The 22214-nt window shown below is 38.5% G+C and overlaps 1 protein-coding gene across 4 annotated transcripts; it reads left to right on the forward strand.

The window, feature by feature from the left end:
- Positions 1-14399: 14399 nt before the first annotated feature.
- LOC110735700 lies at positions 14400-18734 on the forward strand. Of its 4 annotated transcripts, none has more exons than XR_002514153.1 (6): positions 14400-15059; positions 15149-15241; positions 15337-15953; positions 16832-16969; positions 17457-17539; positions 17632-18734. XR_002514153.1 is itself a non-coding variant. In XM_021915889.1 (4 exons), exons 1-3 carry the CDS (start codon positions 15723-15725, stop codon positions 17523-17525), a joined length of 363 nt encoding a protein of 120 aa, XP_021771581.1. In that variant the 5' UTR covers positions 15066-15722; the 3' UTR covers positions 17526-17539; positions 17632-18734. The 4 variants fall into 4 exon arrangements, 1 of the variants encoding a protein (XP_021771581.1); XR_002514154.1 differs by having other exon boundaries at positions 15429-15953; XR_002514152.1 differs by having other exon boundaries at positions 15149-15953.
- The last annotated feature ends 3480 nt before the right edge of the window (positions 18735-22214 follow it).

Genomic DNA, 22214 nt, shown 5'->3' on the forward strand with positions numbered 1-22214 from the left:
AGACTCGCTACCCTCTACTCGAGAAAGTCGCTTTCGCGGTAGTAGTAGCTGCTCGGAAGCTGAGACCCTATTTTGATTGCCATCAGATAGTGGTCTTAACTGATCAGCCGTTGGAAAAAGTTCTCGGCAAGGTTGAAAAATCTGGTAGGCTAGCCAAGTGGGCTTTTGAGCTTACCGAATTCAGCATCAGTTACCGTCCGAGGGCTGCCATTAAGGCTCAAGCTCTAGCGGATTCTTGGCCGAATGCTCATACCAAGAAGCGCTAGACAATGAAAAGAAAGTCTGGACCGTGTTTACGGATGGATCTTCCACCGAAAACGGTTCGGGGGCAGGAGTAGTGATAACTTCTCCCGAAGGCAAAATCCTTTGAGTATGCACTAAAATTTTCTTTTAAGGCCTCGAATAACGAAGCCGAATATGAGGCAGCAATCGCTGGCCTAGAATTGTGCATCTCCCTGGAAGCTGATCATGTCTGCCTGAAAACAGACTCTCAGCTAGTTGCATATCAGATCAGCGGCAGCTACGAGGCCAAAGAGCCCTCCATGATAGCTTATCTCGCCAAGATCAAGTCAGTCATTGCAGAGCTGAAAACTTTTGAGGTTCAGCTGATCCCAAGGGGCCAGAATACTCAAGCCGATGCACTCTCCAAACTTGCCAGTTCATCTCTTACCGAGCTGAACAGATCTGTATATGTAGAAGTGCGTCGAGAGAGAAGTGTCGACGAAGCACCTGAAGTGTGCTGCGCTGACCCAGAGCCTAGTTGGATGGATCTCATCCTAGCTTTCAAACTTCGGGGAGAAACTCCCGAAGATAAAGCTTTGGCCTCCAAGATAAAAGAGAACCAGCTCTAGGTTCATTGTCTTTAGGGGGGAACTTCTGAAAAAGTCCTTCTCAGCCCCATTGCTGAAATGCGTGGGACCAACAGATGCAGATTATATCCTACGGGAGATTCATCTCGGCATCTGTGGGAACCACATTGGGGGAAGGACCTTAGCCCACAAGGCATTAAGGGCTGGATATTACTGGCCCACCATGATCGCAGATGCTAAGGAGCTGGTTCGGAAATGCGAAAAATGTCAAAAGTACGCTCCAGTTATCCATCAGCCAGCAAGGGATCTTCAGCCGATCCTTAATCCACTCCCGTTTTCCCAATGGGGACTGGATATACTAGGACCATTTCCAGAGGCTGTATACCAGAAAAAATGGCTGATAGTTGGTGTTGACTACTTCAGTAAATGGATCGAGGCCGAAGCAGCCTCGAACATTACAGAGCAAACTGTCAGAAAATTTATCTGGCAGAATATCATCACTCGATTTGGCATCCCGAGGGTATTTGTCTTCGATCATGGGAGGCAATTTGATAACTTACCGCTGAAGCGGTATACAGATCAGTTCGGCATCAAACTGGCATATTCAGCGGTATGCCACCCGCAAAGTAACGGACAAGCCGAAGCTGCAAATAAACAGATCCTAAATGCCCTCAAGAAGAGGGTGGAAGATCAAAAGTCCAAGTGGCTGGAGAGCTCCCTGGAACCCTTTGGTCCCTTCGGACAACTGAAAAAGAGGCAACGGGCTATTAACCTTTTGAATTGGTGTATGGTGCCGAAGCCGTCCTTCCGGTGGAAATTGGCTCTGAGAGCCTACGAGTGCACCACTTCTCGGCTGAGAATGAGCGACTGATGAGGGAATCTCTCGATTTCCTCGACGAAGTAAGAGACTCAGCCCGAGACAGGATGGCCGCTTATAAGCAGAAAATCAGCAAATTTTATAACCGAAGGGTCCATGCAAGGCCTCTCAAAATTGGAGACCTTGTCCTTCGGAATGCTGCTGCAGTTCAGAAAGGCCGAATCCATGGGAAACTCTCAGCTGCATGGGAAGGACCTTATGAAATCTATGATGAGCTTCAGCCAGGGACATACCGACTTCGGCAGTTGGATGGAACTGAGTTGAAAAATCACTGGAACGCTGATGCACTGAAAAAATATCATGTGTAAACCCATCGGGGCAGAACAATCTTTGTAAGTTTATTTTGAAATAATGAAAGGCCCTGGAGCCGCCATTTATATAAATGTTTACAACTTTTTATCCTTTCAAAGTTTTCTTCGTTCTATCTACTCATTAAGGGTTTTTTATTCAGCCTCGTCTGAAACCTTCGCCTTCGGGTAACTGGGTTTCAGATTGCTGACAAAACTCGTCTTTTTAAAGAACACTGGTCTTTCAGCTGAAGTCAAACTTCAGTAAGACTTGTTCTCCAAAGACATGAGTCCATGGACAATTCTGGATATTGCCTTAACTGAGCCTTGTATCCCAGAGAGCCATTATCCGAAACATTGCCTTAAGTTGGCCCTGTGTTTCGGGTATCCATTTTTCAAAGATAGACAGAAAATCAAGGATAACAGCCTCGTCTGAAACTTTCGCCTTCGGGTAACAGGGTTTCAAATTGCTAACAAAACTCGTCTTTTTAAAGAACACTGGTCTTTCAGCTGAAGTCTAACTTCAGTAAGACTTGTTCTCCGAAGACATGAGTCCATGTTTTAAAGAACTATAGTCTTTCAGCTGAAGTCAAGCTTCAGTAAGATTTGTTCTCCAAAGGCGTTATCCGAAGCACTGCCTTCAGTTGGCCCCGTGTTTCGGATACCCATTTTAAAGAAGTGAAGAAATTGTTTATTCAGCTGAAGCCATACTTCAATTTCTGGGGGGCAAGAAGCACTATCACTACAAGTTTATGTTCGACAGAATGAAAATGTTTGGCAGAATGAAAGAAACAGTAAAGCATTCAAAAACAAAGCAGTTGAAGAAAAGAGCATCAAATTAATAATTCATACTCAGAAATTGAGCTACAAGTTCAATTAAACTGAATCGGCAGCCGCCCACAAGCGGAAAATAACAGCTGCCGAAATACGTACATAAGCAAAGTTGTAAATAAACAGTTGTACGACAAGGCAAGCTGAAGCAAAAAACGAGGCAAAAAATTCAGAAAGCGGCAAGTCTAAAGTTAAGCGCATGATGAACCGCAAGATTCTGAAGACGACTGCCCGAGTTCCTATGCTTCAGCCCGAGGATCAGACTGATCAGCATTGTTGAGCCCCATGGTGGCCTCAACCCCAGCAGCAGAATAAGCAGGCTTTGCACTCTGCCGAGCCTCCCTTTCCCTCTGTTCAGCCTCCAACTCCATTCTCTCAGCTTCTTCTTCGGCTTCCTCAGCCTTAAGAATTTCAGCTTCGACTGGAGTTGCATACTTCATATGAGGGTCTTCGGGATTCTGGACCCATTCAGCACATTTGGACCAGTCCAGCTTCGGCTCAGCATGAAGGCAGACTCTTCGGCATACTCTGAACCCGTTTCTGAAACCCATTTCATATTCCTCCTGGGTATAGACACGGACTTTGAGTAGGGCCTCAGCATCAGCCAACTTCTTCTGGGTCTCCTCCAAGTCTTCCTTGGATTTCTTCAGCTCATCGGCGAGCTTGGAGGAGGAACCTTCCAGCTCATTCAGCTCCTGCTGAACTTGGGAAGCCTTCGTCTGAGCCTGGGCCACTTCAACTTTTTTGGCCATCAGTTGATCCTCAGCCTCATGGAGTTTAGCTCTCTGAGCTTCAGCAGCAGCGGCCTCTGAGAGTTGGACATCTCTGGCCTGGAGCAGCTCTTCAGCAGCCATTCGGCTGGCTTCAAGAGCTTCTAGTCGTTGCTGCACTTCAGCTTGTGCAGCAGCTCCTTCCTGAATACGGCTCTCAACGGCAGCCTTGAATTTGGAGACGTCCACTCCCATGTGCTCCTGGAGGAATTTTTCCCCTTCCATCAGTGGAGGAAAAATTTCCTTCTCCATAGCGTCGCAGAAGGTTTTGAGGGCTTCAGCAGCTTTTTTCTCGTACTCCTCACTTTTCTGCTGCTTCTCTTCAGCTGCTGCTTGCTTCAGCTTAGCAAGCTTTAATTCCTCTTCAGCTACCTTCTTGTCGTGCTCAGCAGCGTCTACCCTATCTTGTAGGGTATCTATCAGCTCTACAGTGAGAGTCTGATTGTGGACGAACTGAAAACAGGAAGACAAGTTTAAAAAAAAAAAAAAAATATATAATAAAAATAGAGCTGAATTTGAGAGGAAAGAAAGGCAAGGAAAATCACCTGCATCATCAGCAGTTGGTTAGACCTGGCTGGGTCAGGAACTGATCTGCTGGATTCGCCCATCCCAGCAGTGGCCTTCAGCGACCAGATTCTTGCCCTATCTACTTCGGACATGCCAGCAAAATCGCCAAAGTAGGCTGCAGCTCCTTCTCGGTTCTGACCCCATATGAGGTCCCAGATGTGATCTGGGATTGGAATTCGGGGGGCCGAGAAACCCATTTCTCCAGATTGCAGAGTCTGGAAGGAGGGAAAGGATGACGATGGAGCTTGTTTAGCTTTGGGTGGCTCAGCATCATCCTTCTCAGAGGAGTCAATTACTATGACCTCCTCTTCTTCAGTGGTGAGGACGAAAGCCTCAACCTCTCTTGCGATGTCTGCCGTGAAACCCTCAGCACTGGGCATCACGGCATCCCTATTTTTGTGCTCAGCAGCACTCTCCTTAATTTCTTCTTGGACCCCTCCCTTAGATTCGGGAGTTCTCTGATCCACCTCCATCTCAGGAGGTGGCGGAGGGGTCTTTGGAGGTGATTGGGGTGGTGGCCGGGGAACCCTCGGCGATCCATTGCCTTCCTCGGGTTCCCTTATTGCAACGCCGATGGTCATCGGCCTTCGCTGAAAGTCATGCGGCCCGATGATGGCCATCCTTCGGCGCCTTTTCTGAAGGGGCTGCTCATCCATATCTGAGTCTGAAGACTCTTCTTGTATTTGGTCTTCGGGACGAACAGGGGCTTTCCCTTCTCTGTGTCTGTTACTCTCTTCAGACTGTAACAGACAGGGGGGAGGAAGAATGTGAGTAAAAAAAAAAAAAAAAAAAAAAAGAAATAAAAACAGTTAAGTCCGAAAGCTCACCGAGGTCTTCAGCAAAGCCTCGTCTTCTTCAGCTGCCCTAGCTGCAGCTTCTTCTTCAGCAGCTCTGGAGGACCCTTCTCCTCCTTCGCAAGCTTCGAGAACCCGTGCAACCTCTTCGGCTGTACGGGCAGCTTCAGCTTCTTCGTCCAGCAGCTGAAACCAGGGGTCTCTCTTCTTCCACCAAGGCTTCTGCCTCTGATACAGAGCAACAGCCTCAATTTGGAAGTGGGAAGAGTCTAGATGAACTTCCCTATGCCTCGGTTCAGTGATAGACGGGGCCCGTTCAGTTACAACTCGTTCTCGGTTGACACCAAGACGAGCGTAGTTAATGCCAACGTTGGTCTCGTCCCGCTCTGAAAAAGAAAAGGGGAAAGGTCAGTTCAGATAGGTTGGCACAGTATAAAAAAGCGAAGCGAGAGAAAGATAATTTAAAAGCCTCGGCCCCAGCCGAAGAAGCTTACCATCCTTAAACTTTCGGCTGAGGCCAACAGCTGCTAGCATGTTCTCTTGGAAAACGTAATGCGTATCGGGGAGCCAAGTCTCCGGGATATGCTGCATTCGGCCACTGCCCCCCCGGTTCGGCAGCTTGCCGAAGATATGTTGCTGATCAAGGTTCGGATCCGCCCCGTTATCTGCGGGGGGACCTAGACTTCCCATTTCGGGATCAGGCTCAGCGAGGTACCGGGGAGCGCTGAAGACGCAAGGGTGGCCCGGATCTGTGGGTGCCCTAACCCAAATCCATTGACCTCTCCAGTCCTTGTCTGAAGAGTCGTTTGGCCACATGGTTAGGTATTGGGGCCGGGACTCAATCCGGTACCACCCAGAACCATGGCTTCCGTGCCCACTTTGAATATTTGGCACTAGCCGATGAAGCTTTTTGAAGCAGTGCAGGTTCGGCACATACTTGAAGAACTTGCAGACCCATAAGTATGTCATCACCCTTCGGATGCTGGTGGGAGTTAACTGACATAGGGAGATATTGTAATGGATCAGCAAGTCTCGGACGAATACGTCCAAAGGGAACCTCAGCCCATACTGAAGCTGTCTTGTATACACCCCCACATACCCCGGGGGTGGACGATGGATTCTATCGGATGCCGCGGGCATTCGGCACCAATACCCATCAGCTTCAAAAATGCCGTAATGCAACTCAATTTGCTCGGCAAACCGATATTGTTCGGCATTCTCTACCCACCATGAGTAGGGGCGGTTCTTTATCATGGCCGAAGCTACTTCGGCATTCTCCCACTCTGAAAACCCGGGGAGGATATCCCAAAGGACAGCGGGAACTTCATCGTCCCGTCCAGAAGCGCTCGGCCTCTCCGTTCTCTGAGGAGGAGCCGAAGAAATTGGAGTCGCCCTAATCCCTTCAGCAGGGTCAGACTCTGGCCTTTGTCCATTCCAGGTCCCAATCCTGTTCCTAGGATCGGGAATCGGCCTTGCTCTTCTTGGAGCACGGGCTCTACCTCTAACTCCTCTTGCCATTGATTATTTCGAAGAAAAAAGTCGAAAAAAAAGGGGAAGGAGTTCGAATTCGAAGAAAAATAAACTGAAATCAAAGGAATTTACCTTAATCGGAAGCGAAAGTTGCCGATTTACGAGTTCGTAGTGGCAAGTCTCAGTTTCTAAGCTTAATGCTCGGGGAATTTGCGAAGTTTTGATGCGGGTTCTTGGTTTCTCTCTCGAGAATTCTGGGTTTGTGTTGGTGAATAAGTGAGGAGAGATGACGCGCCTCTGTTTATATCTCCAGGAATGGGATTCGAGGAGTCTGCGTTTCAATTTCTCTTAAATACTCCACTAAGTAACCGTTAAACACATGATCTTGTGATTAAACTGCCCATTACCCGTCCAACTTCCACAATCATCCACCTTAACCGTTGTTATCTCATTAATTACGGTTTAAATTCAAATTTTTGGATTAATTAAATCATTTACTTCCCTCCTTTTCTGAATTAAATCAAACCCGACCCGTCATCCTTCCAAATCGGGTCTGGGGGGCAAGTTGTTTGGGTCCAATTTAGTCCAATTGGGCCTAGGCATTAAATGATCCAATTAAAAGCCCAAGGTCAAGGTTCAACTCTCCAATTGTGCTAAAGTCAAAGGTCAGCCCACAAAGCAAGTCAATTGGGCTAAGGCCCAACCTCTCCATTTATGAAGAGGTATAAAAGCCATCAATATTCATACATTCAGAGAGATTCATTCATTCACAAATCTACATTTTCTCATATACTCTCATATATTCTCATATACTCTCATATACTCTCGTATACTCTCATATATTCTCATATATTCAAGCAAAGCCTCAAGCAACTAATTCTCTTGCATAGTGTTCTCTTTCTACACATTGTACTGACTTTAGCATCGGAGGGGCCTTCCTCGGCAACACCCCCGAGGCTAGTTTACGTGTGTTTACTGTGCAGGAAACCTTCGGCTCAACATAACTAGGACCGAATCCAGTCTTCTCCGTTTCAGCGGACCTTCGGCAAGGTCCCATTGTTTTCACCCGAAACAACCCCTAAACAGCCTCCGAATTTTAGGTTGAAAAGGATAAAATAGCATAAAATTCATCTTCTCTATCGGATGATAATGTTTAAAGATATTATGGTTGAAGATGAAGATAGAAGGTGGAGCCTCGGTTTTGACGGAAGAAATTCTCTTGTTTCCTTCTTATCTTTATTTGCTTTTTCTTATTTTTCTCTGATTTCTTCACGTGATGTTGTTGATTTCTTTTTTTTTTTTTTTTTTATTTTATTTTCTTTGCTTTGATAACTTGATGTGTTGCCTTGCTGCCAGGATAGTAGTAACGTATTACTTGTCGCTAGTTTGCCACATTGCGTCAAATTTGGTCTTCAATTCCTAATTAACAAAATAAACATATTAAGTAATATTTATACTAACTTAAGAATAAAATTAATAAAAAATAAATATACGACTAAAATAATAAAAATTAGTTAAATCCCTAAAATAATAAATAAAAGACAATTATAAGACTAATATTAGGGGCTAAAAATATGGTATACTATGCACTTATCACTTATTCATTGGTATATAATTTTTTTTAAAAAATATGTTTTCTATTTATTGGTAGAAGAAGAAGGGGTGGAAATTAAATAAACTTTTAAGACATATTAACTTGGAGGAGAATGAACTAAACAACATTAATATGTATTGAATTATGGCTATTTTTTATTTTTATTTTTTATTATATGTTAGAAAGGGGGTTAAATAAGGTGACATGTGGCATTATTCAAGCAAAAAAAAAGGTGACACATGGCAATGAATGCATGAAGGTTTGTGTTTTTAAATACTAGGTATAGATGGTTATTTGTCCACTAAACACCAATAATTGGCAATTTATATTTATAAATAACTTTATAGGCTAAAAACAATTTGTTCTTTGGGCATAAGTTTACTTCGACTCCACCTCTTACTCTAAAGTGCCTTAGTATGAGAGTAGTGTCTAACCTTAGGGGACAATCCGACGATTACAATTGTGCACCCCGGTTGTACCGCAATTCGTTTTCAAAGGCAGTGATTTGTCACGTCACACCGAATTTCCTCTATTATATTGTTCTTGTTTATTTCCGTTGACTTTTGTATTAGACACTATTTTTACAACATAAGGTTTTCACTAGTTAAGAGAAATATGTAAAATTGAATAGAAATGTAAATCGAAGTATGGACATTTATAATTTGTAAAATTTTAAGATTTAAAATGGGATTTTAATAACTACTTGTATGTGGCAAAGGAACCAGTTTTCAACGCAATTCCCACTTCACGTGCATCTGGCTAAATTGCACCAACTAACAAAAAATAATCAAGTCCAACCAAAAAAGCCATCTAATATCCCCTCAACAACAAAAACGTGTGAATATATATTACTTGAGTACCCCCCATGCCACTAAATCCAGGATAACAAAATTGCACTTCTTGATAATCAATACTTGTTCATCTGCCTTATGGATTTGTATGTCCTCCTAAGAGGTTGTCGTTTTATCTTCTCTCCTGCTATTTCATTTCTTGAATAGAATAAATGCAAACTTATAAAAACCAATATGCGCGCCAACAAACTTATCATGTTAGTGCAACCCTAATCAACTCTTTCACTAACTAAATAACCAATAAATTGAAATTGTTTGCGGGTTGTCATGGGCCGTCTCCTTTGATCATCAATTTTAGGTGTCAAATGGATCACTAGAAAACCATATTTTAAACGTGGCTAGGGGCTGCCCATGGGTGTCTTGGTAGAATCTTCACCTATAGAGCTTTATTTTACATTGCATTTGCATTGACAACAACATAATAAATGGCCATTTAGAGGAGCAAATAAGCTCTAAATGGGCCCAAAATTTTAGGTCTATTGTATTTTGGGCTAAGCAATACCATGGTGGTAATGGGTTTCCAAGAGGAGGATGTCCAGAAATACGAGTTTGGTAATGAAAGGTACGGTTCTAAAAGCAATTAGGTTCACGGAAATATATAGGAGGTTCCTATGTAAAGTATTCTAGAGGGTATATATGTCTTTAGAATACTCAAGGTTGTTCTTGTACGAGGATTTCTCATCCTCTACTAGGTTGAGTCCACAAGGACCCAACTGAGGGGCAAAAAAGGAATTTGCTTGATTTAATTAAAAAGAAAACGAGAACAGCTGAAAAAGCTTGGGCCCCACATGGTCAGCTACCATTTCCAAATTCAAAAGTGGAACGCTAAACGTCGTCCTCAAATCTCCAATTAAAGCCCGCAAAATAAACTAAAATTACGTATTTATCCTAGTTATAAAAATAATTAATTTTACCTCAACTTAACAATTTTACTCTCCCCAAAATTTTGGACTGTTCTTTCTAATGGCTTATGAGCGTTATCCTCCATTGAAGCATTCTCCATTAAAGTGGGGTTCTGAGCTTGCTTATGAGTGTTCTCCTCCATTAAAGCATTCTCCAATAAAGTGGGTTTATGAGCTTTTTTCCCTCATTGATGCAGCTTCTGACATTATGAGCTTTCTCCACATGGACTCCACCATTGAAGCACCACCATTAACCGCACTGTCATTACTACCTCCTCGCCAACCACCACCACTAACACCAACATCCACAAGGCCCACCACCACAATAAGTGGCTTCTGAATTTATTTACTTTTTTTTTAAAAAAAAAAAAAACAAAACGCCCAAAATTCTCGTAACCTGTAGGTGGAAAAGCCTAGAATTTTCGTTCCCACCTACAGGTTACGAAATATCTAGGCGTTTCTAACAAACCGCCTGAAAATTTCGTAACTTTTAGGTAGCAATGAAACATCTAGGCGTTTTCACCTTGCGGAACTGCGGGTTACAATATATTCGGCCGTTTCTCAGCCACCAACAGAAACTCCATCACACCCCACTTAGCTTTTCTACTACCAATTCCTTAAACTTAAAACTCTTAATTTTGTTGTTAATTAAGGATTTCCAATTTAGAGGTCCAAATTTCTGTATTGTAATTGTTAAGCAATTAATTTTAATATTAATTTTTTATTTTATTATTTATATTTATATATATATATATATATATATATATATATATATATATATATATATATATATATATATATATATATATATATATATATATATATATATAATATATATATATATATATATATATTCAATGGATGAAAGGTCATAATGTCATTTTTTATTGTTACATGTGTATAATGTATTAGAATGATTGTGTGTTCTATGGATGAATGCTCATAAGACAACTTTAATGGAGAAGTCAGAGGTGATTCCTATGGATGAGAGTGAGGAGGAAAAGGGGCAAAATGGTCCTTTTAAGTTAAAATGCGGGCGTTAGTATGTAAAATGAGGGTGACGTTTAACATAGCCCATTCAAAATGAAAAGGGGATTTGAGGCGATTTTAGGAGAGAGAAAGCAATTTCATTTTCCCAAAACTTTCATATTCCCAAAAGTTTTTAGTGAGAGAGGAGAGCAAATTGGAACCCTAAAAATTGCGACCAAGTTCAGGCAAGGGTATTGGAGCACGAATTTGCTGACCAAGTTCCTGTCGTTGCAAGGAAGTCGTTGTAGGAAGTTCCCGGAGTAACGTATTTCATCTGAAGTAAGTTTCAGTGTTTCTTGTTTCATGTTGTGTTTATATTTTTGAAGTAAATTGTGTTCCATAAGTTTTTAGTATCAGTGAATGTCGATAATCTTGCAATTTATTTGTTGAATTTCGGTCAAGGTTCCAAATTCCGTCTTTTTTGGGTTCTAATTGAGTGATTTTGTCAAATTTCGCTGACTATTATTTGTCAAATTTCAATGTTGTTTTGTTTATTTAGGTTTGAGTAGGATTTGTTATGTTGAGATTGGAGAATTATGCGTTCTTGGAACTGTAAAGGTTTAATTCTCTTTAGTAACTGCCATGTGAAGTGGGGGTTTATAGGGGTGTCCTAATTATCTAATAATTTGTATGGTGTAGAACTAGTGGGAATGTTATTGATGCTGTTTTATGAAATTGGTGTGGTTTGGTGGAGGACTGGAATTTTGATATGAAGCAGGTAAGAAAATGGTATTTAGCTGATACCATCTTATGTCTTGTTGGTATTGTTATGATACCATCTTATGTATGTGCTACGCCTGAGATTTTGATAATTGGGTAAATATGAACATGTTAAATATGAACTTGTATGTGGTTTTGTGTTGTGTCCAATGAATTGGGAAATCATGTGGCTGGATTTGTGTTTAAACTGGTCTGGAGTGTGTGTTAAATTAAAGATTTGTTTTTTTTTTTTTTTTTTTTTTTTTTTTTTTTTTTTTTGTATGGTTGTAATGTAGTTAGTCATTGTGTCCGAGTAGTTCAATGACTCTTCAGTAGGCTGCAGAAGTAATTGGGGGGTATGTTACAAAATGTTTAAGAGGAATTTTTTATTAAGATTATATATTTCATGGATCATGAGTTTTGTTTTGTATAAGTGAATGTATATGTTGAATCATTTTGCGTTGTACCATTTACAGTCTAGTGTAAAAAAAATAATGAGGAATAGGAATGCTCCAGCTGCTTCATCTAGCAAACAGACTAACAATAAAAAGAAAATGAAAGATGTGGTTGTTGAGGATGTTGAGGAAGGAGAAGATTATAGCTTTGACGGAATGATTAGTGGATCAGATTCTAATGATGCTGACTATGTGGTGGCCGGAAGAAGAAGAAGAAGAAGACTATGCTGATGTTGATTTGAATATTGTTGACTATGAGTGTAATACTCCATATTTTTATAATATTTTTATTTATATAAATTATTTATTTTATTTATTAGAATGATTCATTTCATTTTAAAAAGAAATTAAATATTTAAATATTACGTAAGTGTGCATAAAATAATATGAGTCATTAATTGAGGCATTAAAAGTGTTTTGAATTTAGTCATCTTTATTTTAATAGTTGGATCAACTTGTTGGGGAATTGAGGACACTTAAAAGCCAAACAAGTTGGCCCCAAAGGAAGAAGTTAAGGGGGAGTAGGATTTAGTAATGGCAGTTTTGTAATTACGAGTTTTTGTTTTGAAAGGGGAGTATAAATACTTTAAGACCTCAAGATTTTTCATTCTAAAATCATAATTAATTGTCAGATTTCACAAAAATTTCAAAGGTTTTCACTTTATTTTCTCTCTCCTCTTTCCCCTTACTTTTTCCTCTCCTTCCCCGCGTCTATCTCCCTCTTCTCCTCCCCTCACGCTGGCAGCCACCGGCGCCACCACCACCACCGGCGGCAGCAACAGCAGCCAGCAGCCCGCCGGCCACCCTCTCCTTCTCTCTCTCCTTTTGTTTTTCGATTTTGGTATTATTTAACAAAAAAAAAAAAAAAGAAACTCTTTTCTCCCTTCCTAATTTAATTCTATTGTTTTTGTTAATTTAAAACATGATTTTGATTATGTTTTGGAATTGATTTTGGGTATTTGATGTTGTTAAATTATTTATATAATTTTTAGATTTTTTATTCAATCAAAAACCCCAATTTACATATCCTAGAAATTGGGAATTTAATGTTTATGGTTAGGGTTTGATCCTAGGTTGTTGTTGTTGTTTAATTAATGGTTTAAACATGTTTTAATTAATGAGTTAAAACCCTCAAATTAATGCTGAAATTTATCTATGCACACTACTTTTAATTATTAAGTCAGGGTTTGATTACCCATAAAGGGAAAAAGGTTTTAATGATTTAAGTATGATTTTCTAGTCTATTAGTGATGTTTTATATTAAATAAGTATGCTGGAATTTTATTTAAGTCATAAAAATTAAGTCTTTTTGAAAGGATTTGAAGTACCCACTTAAAGAAAAGGTTTTTATGGCTTTTATGTCATTAAATTGGGTTAATTAGTAAGGTTTAAAGAGTATTATAGTTGCTGGAAATTTGTGAGAATAGTAGATTAATTATAGTTATGTATTCTAATTTGTAGGAAGCTTCGAGCTAGGTGATTTCTAGAGAGTGTGGCCGAGTATAGGCATTATTCAAGGTACTTATGTGCACAAGAATATTTGTGTATGCGTAGTATCATGCTAGGATTTGTAAAGTATGATTTAAGTGATGAATTAGTAGCATGTTTGGTTGATTATATGCTTGGAATTGATGTTGGTTGAGCATGAATTTTTATGCAAACATGTGAATATATTATTTGAGGCATGATACAAGTTGAGTATGTATGAATCATGGAAGTATGTTTTATTTTCAAGTATCAAGAAAGCATGTATTTAATAAGCGAGGCTTATATATGAGTTAAAGAGCTAAAGTTAGAATTATTGAGCATGATTCATGAATTTATTTCTCACCCATTTATTATTGGTGTTGAGTCAAGAAGTTGGTTTATTTATTTACTCACTCAATTAAGTTGAGTTTGAGTCAAGGAAGTTTAGTAGTGCGTTTTGTGCACCAAGGTAGTAATCGTGCATTTTTGTGCACAAAACTAGGCAAGGAACCTTAATTAATATAAATAGTATGTGCTCATTAATTAATTCAAGAATGAATTGTAAGTATGTGTTGGTTGTTGTTATATTTGTTCTTGATTGATTGGTTTGAGTCATCACACGTTAAATTGGTAAATCACGTAAAGTGTAAGAGGATACGCACCATAACTCTTGGAACGTATATACCTTGAGTATGAACATATGGGGGGAATTATGTTGTTTTATATTTAGCCATAGCTTCTAAAGGGGTACAGGTTGATGTACTTTCTTTTATTATTATTACTGCGCAGGAATTTCGTCACCAAGTGTGACATACTAGGTGCCAATTAAGGTAGCTCCCCTTCAAGTAAGGAAACCCGTTCGATGCGTAATCCAAAATTATTATTAATTAATATTGCTAGTTATGAGTCAAAGGTAAGTTGACTTGTGATTGTGTGGCGAGCATGTTTTAATTATTATTTTTATTTTGATGCTAAGATATTCATGTTAGTGTGGTGCATATGTACTCAGCTTTGCTGATTCATGCTTTTGTGTTTGTGTTTGGCTTTCCTTTGGATTGGCCCTACTATGACCCATTTTTCTATTGCGAGTAGAGGGTTTAATAAAGAGGAAGTAACAGGTACTTGAAGCATGAAGAACATGATAGGATAGAGTGCAGAGAACTACTTGTTATGTTTCTTAGTTTTAATGTTTTTGAATTATTGGTTTGTTTATGGACTAACATTATTATGTTTATTTTTTATTGGTTTTTAAGAAGGGTCATATGTTTTGAATTGGTTCCAACTTGTGGATGTTTTATTCTACATTTGTTTTGAGGTTGTGAACTTGCTTTAAGTTTTATTTTTAAAAGTTGGTTTTTGTTTTAGACTTCCGTTGTGAGACTTTGGAAACTAGCCTTAGCCGTTATCACGTTAGCGGTAATATTTTGGTTATTTCCTAAAAAGGTTTTATTTAGAGTAGAAGGAGTGTTTTTAAAAGAAGGAAATTTCCAGGGTATTACAATGAGGTTGAGTCAGAGTACATTGTTACTCACACTAATATGTATAAGAAGCGTAAAGTTGTTCCGCCACCGCCAAAACCCCCAAGCAGACCTCCTTAGAAACAGCAGAGGATTGTGAGAAAGGTAAAGCGACCAGTAGTAACGTTGAACAAGAAGAGGTACATAAACAGTGAATTTCAAATGAGTTTGTTTGTTGAGTTTGTTGATTTAGAAAGGTTGTTGATAATAAATATTTATTTGACTATAGGTCGTTTTAGAACAACCCGGCCTAACGTTAGGGAAGAAGGTAAAAAAAAATGGTGTGATAGTTGCGACACAGTTGAGGAATTGCAGCTGGAAGGTAAATTGGGTGATTAAAGGTTTTTTTGCATCTTATTTTGTCATCAGCCAGCGAATTTCAACTGTCGTGTTGATGCATTTGTTGATATTGTTAAGGCGTTGAGGGTAGATGACGATAAAATAAAATTGTTGGAGGAAAGTGGTTTTGGAGGGTTGTTGACGTTGCAAGTAATGAAGTTGGATTGCAGGTTTTGTTACTGGCTTATGGCAAGGGTTGATCCTGAGAAGAAGATGTTAACTGGAGGAGATGGAAGGGAGTTACCTTTATGCCCTGAACAATGGAGGTGCATATTTGGTCTTCTTCGGGGTCCAAACCCCGTTCCTGTTAGAGTTCAGAATGCTGCTATGCAAGAAAAAGTTGATCGTATTGTTTAGGATTGTGGTCAGATGTCAAAAGACGACGTCTATCATATTGTGATTCAACAGGCAGTTTATGAGTTGCCTTTGATGCCAATCATAACAGACAATGAGAGGGACCAGTTATGAAGGCATTTCTGATAGTGATGTTGGGACTACTGTTATGTCCTACTATGAATGGTCAGAGCATGGCAACTGCCTTATTGCCCGCTGTTTCGCTTGGGGCTGCTGCAAGGGATTTCGATTGGTGTTCATGTGCACACGGTTGGTTGATGACCTGTGTGCGAGATTTTAGGAAGAAGCTTGAGAGCAAAGGGTATGCAGCTGGTGGTGGTGGATGCGTTCTATTCCTTCAGGTGATGTGTTACTCAACCTTATTGAAAGTTAATCATTCCCGTCTTTATATATTGCTTTTAAACAATATTTTATTTCTGTTTTCATTTCTTCCTTCTTTGTAAATATTATGGAGAGAGTGGCTTCAATTAGGCTGTTGATAAATATGAAATTTGTTCATCTATAAGGAATGATGAAGCTCTAACTAGATTGGTATGAAACTGTTTATTTTTTTTTATTTTTTTTTTGTTGTAGATAAGATATAGTTATAGTGAATTCACATATCTAAATTTGTTCAGTACTTGTGCCTTATTGCAAGCTATAGGCGATGAGATTTGAGCCATTTTTATGCATTTTTATGGGGTATTTGGCTAAATGGATAGGAAATCAGTGGTGTAGTTTATGTATGTGATTCAAAGTTGGATTCTTGTGAGTAAGTATTGGTTGTCATAGTTGGATTTTTTGTGTGTGAGATGATGCCAGATCAAATTGAGGTTTCTTAATCCGTTCCAAAATGTCTAAAGTCAGGCTGGAGCTCTTACAAACTGTATTGCAATAACTGAGTCGCTTATCAACAGGATCTAAGCTTACAAAATTACATATAATCTATCATGAGTACTCTTATTGTGCTCTTAACCATTAAAGCTACAAGTTAAATTAAAGTAGTTACACTTATTTGAATTATATTTTCTATAAAGGATGACTGACATTGAAATTTTGAGAGGGGGAAGGGGACTTGTGAAAGTGCTTTTATAAAATTCCTCTATGTATGCTTGTGTTTTATTTTGTCAAGGCTTTATATGCTTATGCCTTAATCTGTTTAGGTTGAAGGTTATCATTTTAAACTAGGGGGCTATCTGTGTTGTTTTTAAGCTTATGTTGATTGTGTTTGGTCATGCAGATTTTTTACTTGGACCACATTGCATTGCCTCCTTTGAGTTGGGGGCATATGCCAAGATTGGAGGTGTGGACTTAGAAGAAACTTGGTGTTGCTATTCAAGCTGATTTGCTCCTGTCATTAGACTGTGGGAAACTCAAAGTAAATGTGTAATTTGTGTGTTATAATTAGAGCTGGTTATTAGGTAGGGTAGCCCAATGATAATAGGGTCAGGGCCAAGGTTAAAGGGCTTTTAATAGACAGGGCCTTTAACGGATAAGGCCCTTATTGGGTAGGGTCAATATAGGGCCAAAATTTTTTTCCAATTTAATAGACAAACAAAATAGATAATGTAAAAATAATTACATAGATAAATTTGTATTCATATATACTTAATAATGGCTTTATTCAATATTTATTTTAATTGATATTTTGTTGGCCCACCCATTATCGACCCGTTATTGACCCGCGACCCACATGGGCCCGACCCATTATTGACCCTATAAAATATGATCTTCTTTGACCCAACCCACAATTGACCCGCACCGGCCCTGATCCGACCCGCCCAATAACCGGGTCTACTTATAATATATGTGGTTTCTGCTTATGTTGAAGATGTACCCATGTAATTCTTGATTGCTATTTGCAGACTCTTGATGTAGCTACGGGGAACGACATCCTTTGGTTGGAAGGGACCACTTCCAACTGTTGGAAGTGAGGATTGCAAATGAGGTAATGGATTAGGGGTTTGGTTGTATTGTGAGTGGTTGTTATTGTTAATGTTTCATGATTAAATAACTCAATGTTTTATTTTATATGCTTAGGTTGTGGAAATGATGAAGCCTATTCTGAAGCCTATGTTTGAGAATATGGAGAAGATGCTTAAAGATCGCAACAACATGCCTACTATGAGGAATGCGCCGAAGGAAAGGTCCCCTGTTCCTAGGAGTGGTGTTGTTACTTCTTCTAGCTCTAACTCAATCAAGGAGCGCGAGTTGGAGTCACCTAATGTGAACAGGACTTTGATGAGTCTATTATATATATACTTTTATTCCCCGTCCCATGGTCATATTTGTGCTTATTTGAGCTATACGGAGCTACTTTTATTACTAACATACGATTTGTAGTGTTTTTGTAGTGTTGGTATTATTTTGTAGGAATTTGCAGATTTATGACAACTTCGAGCTTATTAAACCACTACGAAGATATTAGAGTTTGGATAGTATTTTATGACCGTATGTGTAATGCCCAAAGTCGAGCTGATTTTAATTCGGTGACTGAGGGCTCGATTGATGAAAAGGTCCAAGTTTTACAAAGTAGTATCACGGACTAAGTAATAATCAAGTCAAGTCCAAAAGAAGAGATTGGGCAGGTTTGAATTAGCTCACTTGCAAGTTAAAAGATCCAATCTCGTGGAGCTGCTGGGCGAGAAGTAACGGGCCAGATCGGGAGGCCCAATGCCTGATCTGGGCGCGAGACTCTTCGTATTTGGGCTTCTGATTGATTAGTTTCCTTGTTTTAGTGGGAGTTGGGGATTTGGACTTTTCTTATAAATAGGAGGGAGTTACGTAGGCTGGGGTTAGGTTGGTAGTATTAGTTTTAGTTTAGTTTTTCATTAGTTTAGTTGTACGTTTATTGCTTTAGTATTAAAAATACTTATGTGTACTTTTGTTTAATTTACCGTTTTCATGTTTAGTCTTTCATTATTATTTCTAATATGCTTTATTTAATTGTTTTATTTAATTGCTTATTGATTTTAATCATGTTGAATTTAATTGCTTTGATTAGTTTAGATTTTATTATGTGCAAGTAGTTTAATTCTAGGGTTCTGGGGGATTCATAATTAATACGAAGGGATAAATTGTGTTGGTTGATTATTGATATTGCATAATAATTTCTGAATGGATTGTTTTAATTCTTTGCAATTGGATTATGAATCGAGCAGATGTGATTTGATTGTAAAAATATAGCAATATTGAATTGATGAATCGAGCTAATGTTAATTTGATATTAAAGACTATTTTCAATAGGAACTTAGATCTAGTAAATTGAGAGTCTGTTAGATCTATGTTGATTAATAAATTGCGAGAGCCTGTTAATCATGTTATGTTTGCATTATTAATCGTTGATTGTTATGTTTTATCCCGGAGTATTAATATTGGTGAACCTGTGACCCTAGGCCTTTTTTAATTGATTGTTCCCTTATTTAATTGTTGTCATAGTATAATTCCCACCAATCTTACTTGTTCTCTAATAATTTAGATTATAATAATTAATTAGGAATAGAAGAACGTTGTTTTCCTGTGGATTCGACCCTACTTCCCTATCTATTTTAGTTAGTGATTTTAAAAATTACTTTTGAGTAGGTGATACGACTTTAGCCTGTCAATATTTAGCGTCGTTGCCAGGGAAACAGTTTTATTTTTATTTCTAATTATTATTAGAGTCTATATTATTTATTTATTTATTTTTCTCTTATGAGTTGAAGATATACATGGCTTAGAGATGGATGATTTATTCTCACGCCTTGCATCTGACCGTTGTTCTTGTGGTTGTCTTTATCATGAAAATCCTGATTGCCCTTATAGTGAGTATTTTGTGCGAGCTCTGGATGATTTTAGAATCTTTCCGTTTATATATGATTATTCTAAAAAACGGTTGGTTTCAAATGAAATTTATTGGAAGATTCATGATGAATATTATCATAATTTGTATAATACGCCGGAGGAAGAATCATTCGTTGAAGAACCGATGGTTGAAGAGTTATTGGTTATAGAATCAGTGGTTGAGGTATCATTGGTTCCAATAGAAGAAGAATCATTAGTTGTAGAACCTTTGGTTGAAAAGTCATTGGTTGTAGAACCAATGGTTGAAAATTCTTTTTCTTTTGTTGATAAACTTATTCGTGAGCGTAAAATAATAGAGTCATTATTGGGTGATGATAAAGAACAAGACTACCTACATGTTAATTCTATTAATTCTAATTTTTTAGCAGAGGAAGTAGAAGGTAGTGTTATATTTTCACCTCTTTCTTTAAATTTCTCTTTTTGCCTTGAGTTATCTTTGTTATGTAAGGACTACTGTGCTTGCAATTAAGCCCTATATAGTGCTTAATGAAATGTGTGTAGGAGCGTTTGATAAGTTACTCAAGGCGTTAAATTCTTGCGATAGATAAAGAGTACGGTCATGCGAGTACTTGATAAACTAGTTCTTTGCGGGAGGTAACCCGTACTTTATTGCTTTGTTGTTTAGTTTTTTCTTCTTTTTGTGTGTTTTCGTTTTTTGGTTTTTAGAGAGGTAAGGAGAGCGTATCTTATACTTGTGGGAGTTTCTCTTTGTACAGATTTTGATCTAGAAGGCTTATTTAAAAGGAGAAGAATTCGCTGGACTACGTTCGAGTACGATCGGGAAGAGCTCGCCCGATCGAGCGCGCGTACGGATCAGCAAAACTGCTCAATGTTGACAGGCCATAACTTTTGCGTTTCTTATCCGATTGTTGCGTGTAACCTGTCGTTGGAAAGCTCTTCAAGTCTATTTTCCAACACAATTAGAATCACTGCTTTATCAACTATATATCAAAAATTATGATCAAAAGAGTGCACCTGACTCAATTTTGATCTTTTTTCCACTAACACCTTGTTTCATTCTTGCCCAATTTTGTTCCAAAGATGCATTGCAATCCTCGAGGCTTTGGTGACATTGATGTGGTGATGATGATGAGGAGTATTCGCGTTGAATACTAGCTTCCCTTTAAGACAATGAGAACATTGTCTAGTTTGGCTTGGGGGGAAGGCTTTCTTTTGAGGTATTCACTTCTCTCTGTTTTTTTTTTGGTGTGCTTAGGCTATTTTTTTTAGTTCTTTTTTAGGATAGATTTAATGCTTTAAATTTTTTTTAAAAAAATCTAAAAATACGTTCCAATGAATTATGAATCATGCTTCCCTGCGCCCCTTGATGAAAATTTTTCAAAATTGTTTTGATTCTTGGTAATTGATGATTAATTTTGTGGATTAGTTGATCATGATTTGATATTTGATTGCCTTCAAATCTTAACATGCGTTAGTTTTTCCCAACTACTTGTAGTGCTTGACTAGTTGATTTGGTGAGGAATGTGTGATTAGTTCCTAGTATGTCAATGAAGTTGAGTTTTGGTTTTTAACTTTGAGGAATGTTTGTATGATTCATTATTATGCACATTGAGGAGGACGAAGGCATTTGTTGTTTTAGGTAGCCTTCAGATACATTTGTTCCCTTCTTGCTACTCATGTTGTTGCTTGTGCCCTTTCATTGTTTATTTAGCCACATTACAAGCCTATTTAAGCCCCATTGGTTACTAGTCCCAAGCTTGGTTTGGGAGAGCTATTAGTAAGTGAGGTGAGGGAGTTATTGTGTGCACATAATTTGCACAATTTGGGTGGATTTGAGAAGTTATTTGTTTGTTCTTATTTTGTGGATTGGAAAAAACTAAAAATGTGTTCAAAAGTTGAAAAAAATTCCAATGTGAGATAAAAAAGAAAAAAAAAAGAGCAAAAGAAAAAACAAAGAATGTTTGAATGTTCAAGTGTTCTGATTGAAGGTTGCTCAAGAAAAAAAAAAATTCAAGTTCAAAAGAAAGAAAAAGGAGTTCAAAGTTTGTTCACTCAAGTTATATAATGTCATACTTTTAAGAGTGAAATTGTAAGTGTTGGAAAATTTGTGAAATATTAGATTGGTTGTTTGGTGAATTTTTGTAGAGTTGAGTTAAGTTATGTTGGAGATTTATGGTCATTATTTATTTTTGACCTTGGTTTTGTTGGTTAGGTTTTGGCTCCCTTAATCATGGCTTTGCTCTCACATTTTCCCAAATATTTCCTACCCTTTACCTAAGCCTTAAATTACAAGCTAAATTCATTGAAGAGCCCATTGTTAAATACATGGTCGGCTTGAGCGAAATGCATTTGACCTTGGTACGCGTTGCTGGTGAAATACCTAACTGCGTCACTGTGCTCATTCATGTGAATTCCACCAACTAATATCCTTCCGTTAAAGGCTGAAGGGCCACTCCCATTGCTTGGTACATCATATTGGCCCTAGTGGTGGACCTACAAATGCCAACATATACATGTAGCTTAGTACCTAAAACACTAGCCTTCAACATTAAAAACGCAGCTACATATGATAGTCACCTATTTATACTACAAGTACCTGATGGTGCCCATGCTGTTGAAAAAATGGGGGCATTTGTTGAGTAGCCAACATATTAGGAAAAGGAACCTGCAAATATTCAGTTACCGTTTATAAGAAACACATGAAAAATATACCATGACTACAAATCACATACTACACTTACCTGGTTTTCGAAGCTGAAGGGATGTACAGTCCCAATGTCATTATCTATATCAGTGTCATGCCCCGTACCCTGTTTCTT

The sequence above is a fragment of the Chenopodium quinoa genome, unplaced genomic scaffold (assembly GCF_001683475.1).
Source record: "Chenopodium quinoa cultivar QQ74 unplaced genomic scaffold, ASM168347v1, whole genome shotgun sequence".
NCBI classification, from domain to species: Eukaryota; Viridiplantae; Streptophyta; class Magnoliopsida; order Caryophyllales; family Amaranthaceae; genus Chenopodium; species Chenopodium quinoa.

Excerpts from the sequence above, each read along its gene's own strand:
- LOC110735700 (XM_021915889.1), top strand. The coding sequence starts at position 15,723 with ATGAAGGCATTTCTGATAGTGATGTTGGGACTACTGTTATGTCCTACT. Across the intron at positions 15,954-16,831 it reads GATGCGTTCTATTCCTTCAG|ATTTTTTACTTGGACCACAT; the intron begins GTGATGTGTTAC and ends TTGGTCATGCAG. Across the intron at positions 16,895-17,456 it reads GGCATATGCCAAGATTGGAG|ACTCTTGATGTAGCTACGGG; the intron begins GTGTGGACTTAG and ends TGCTATTTGCAG.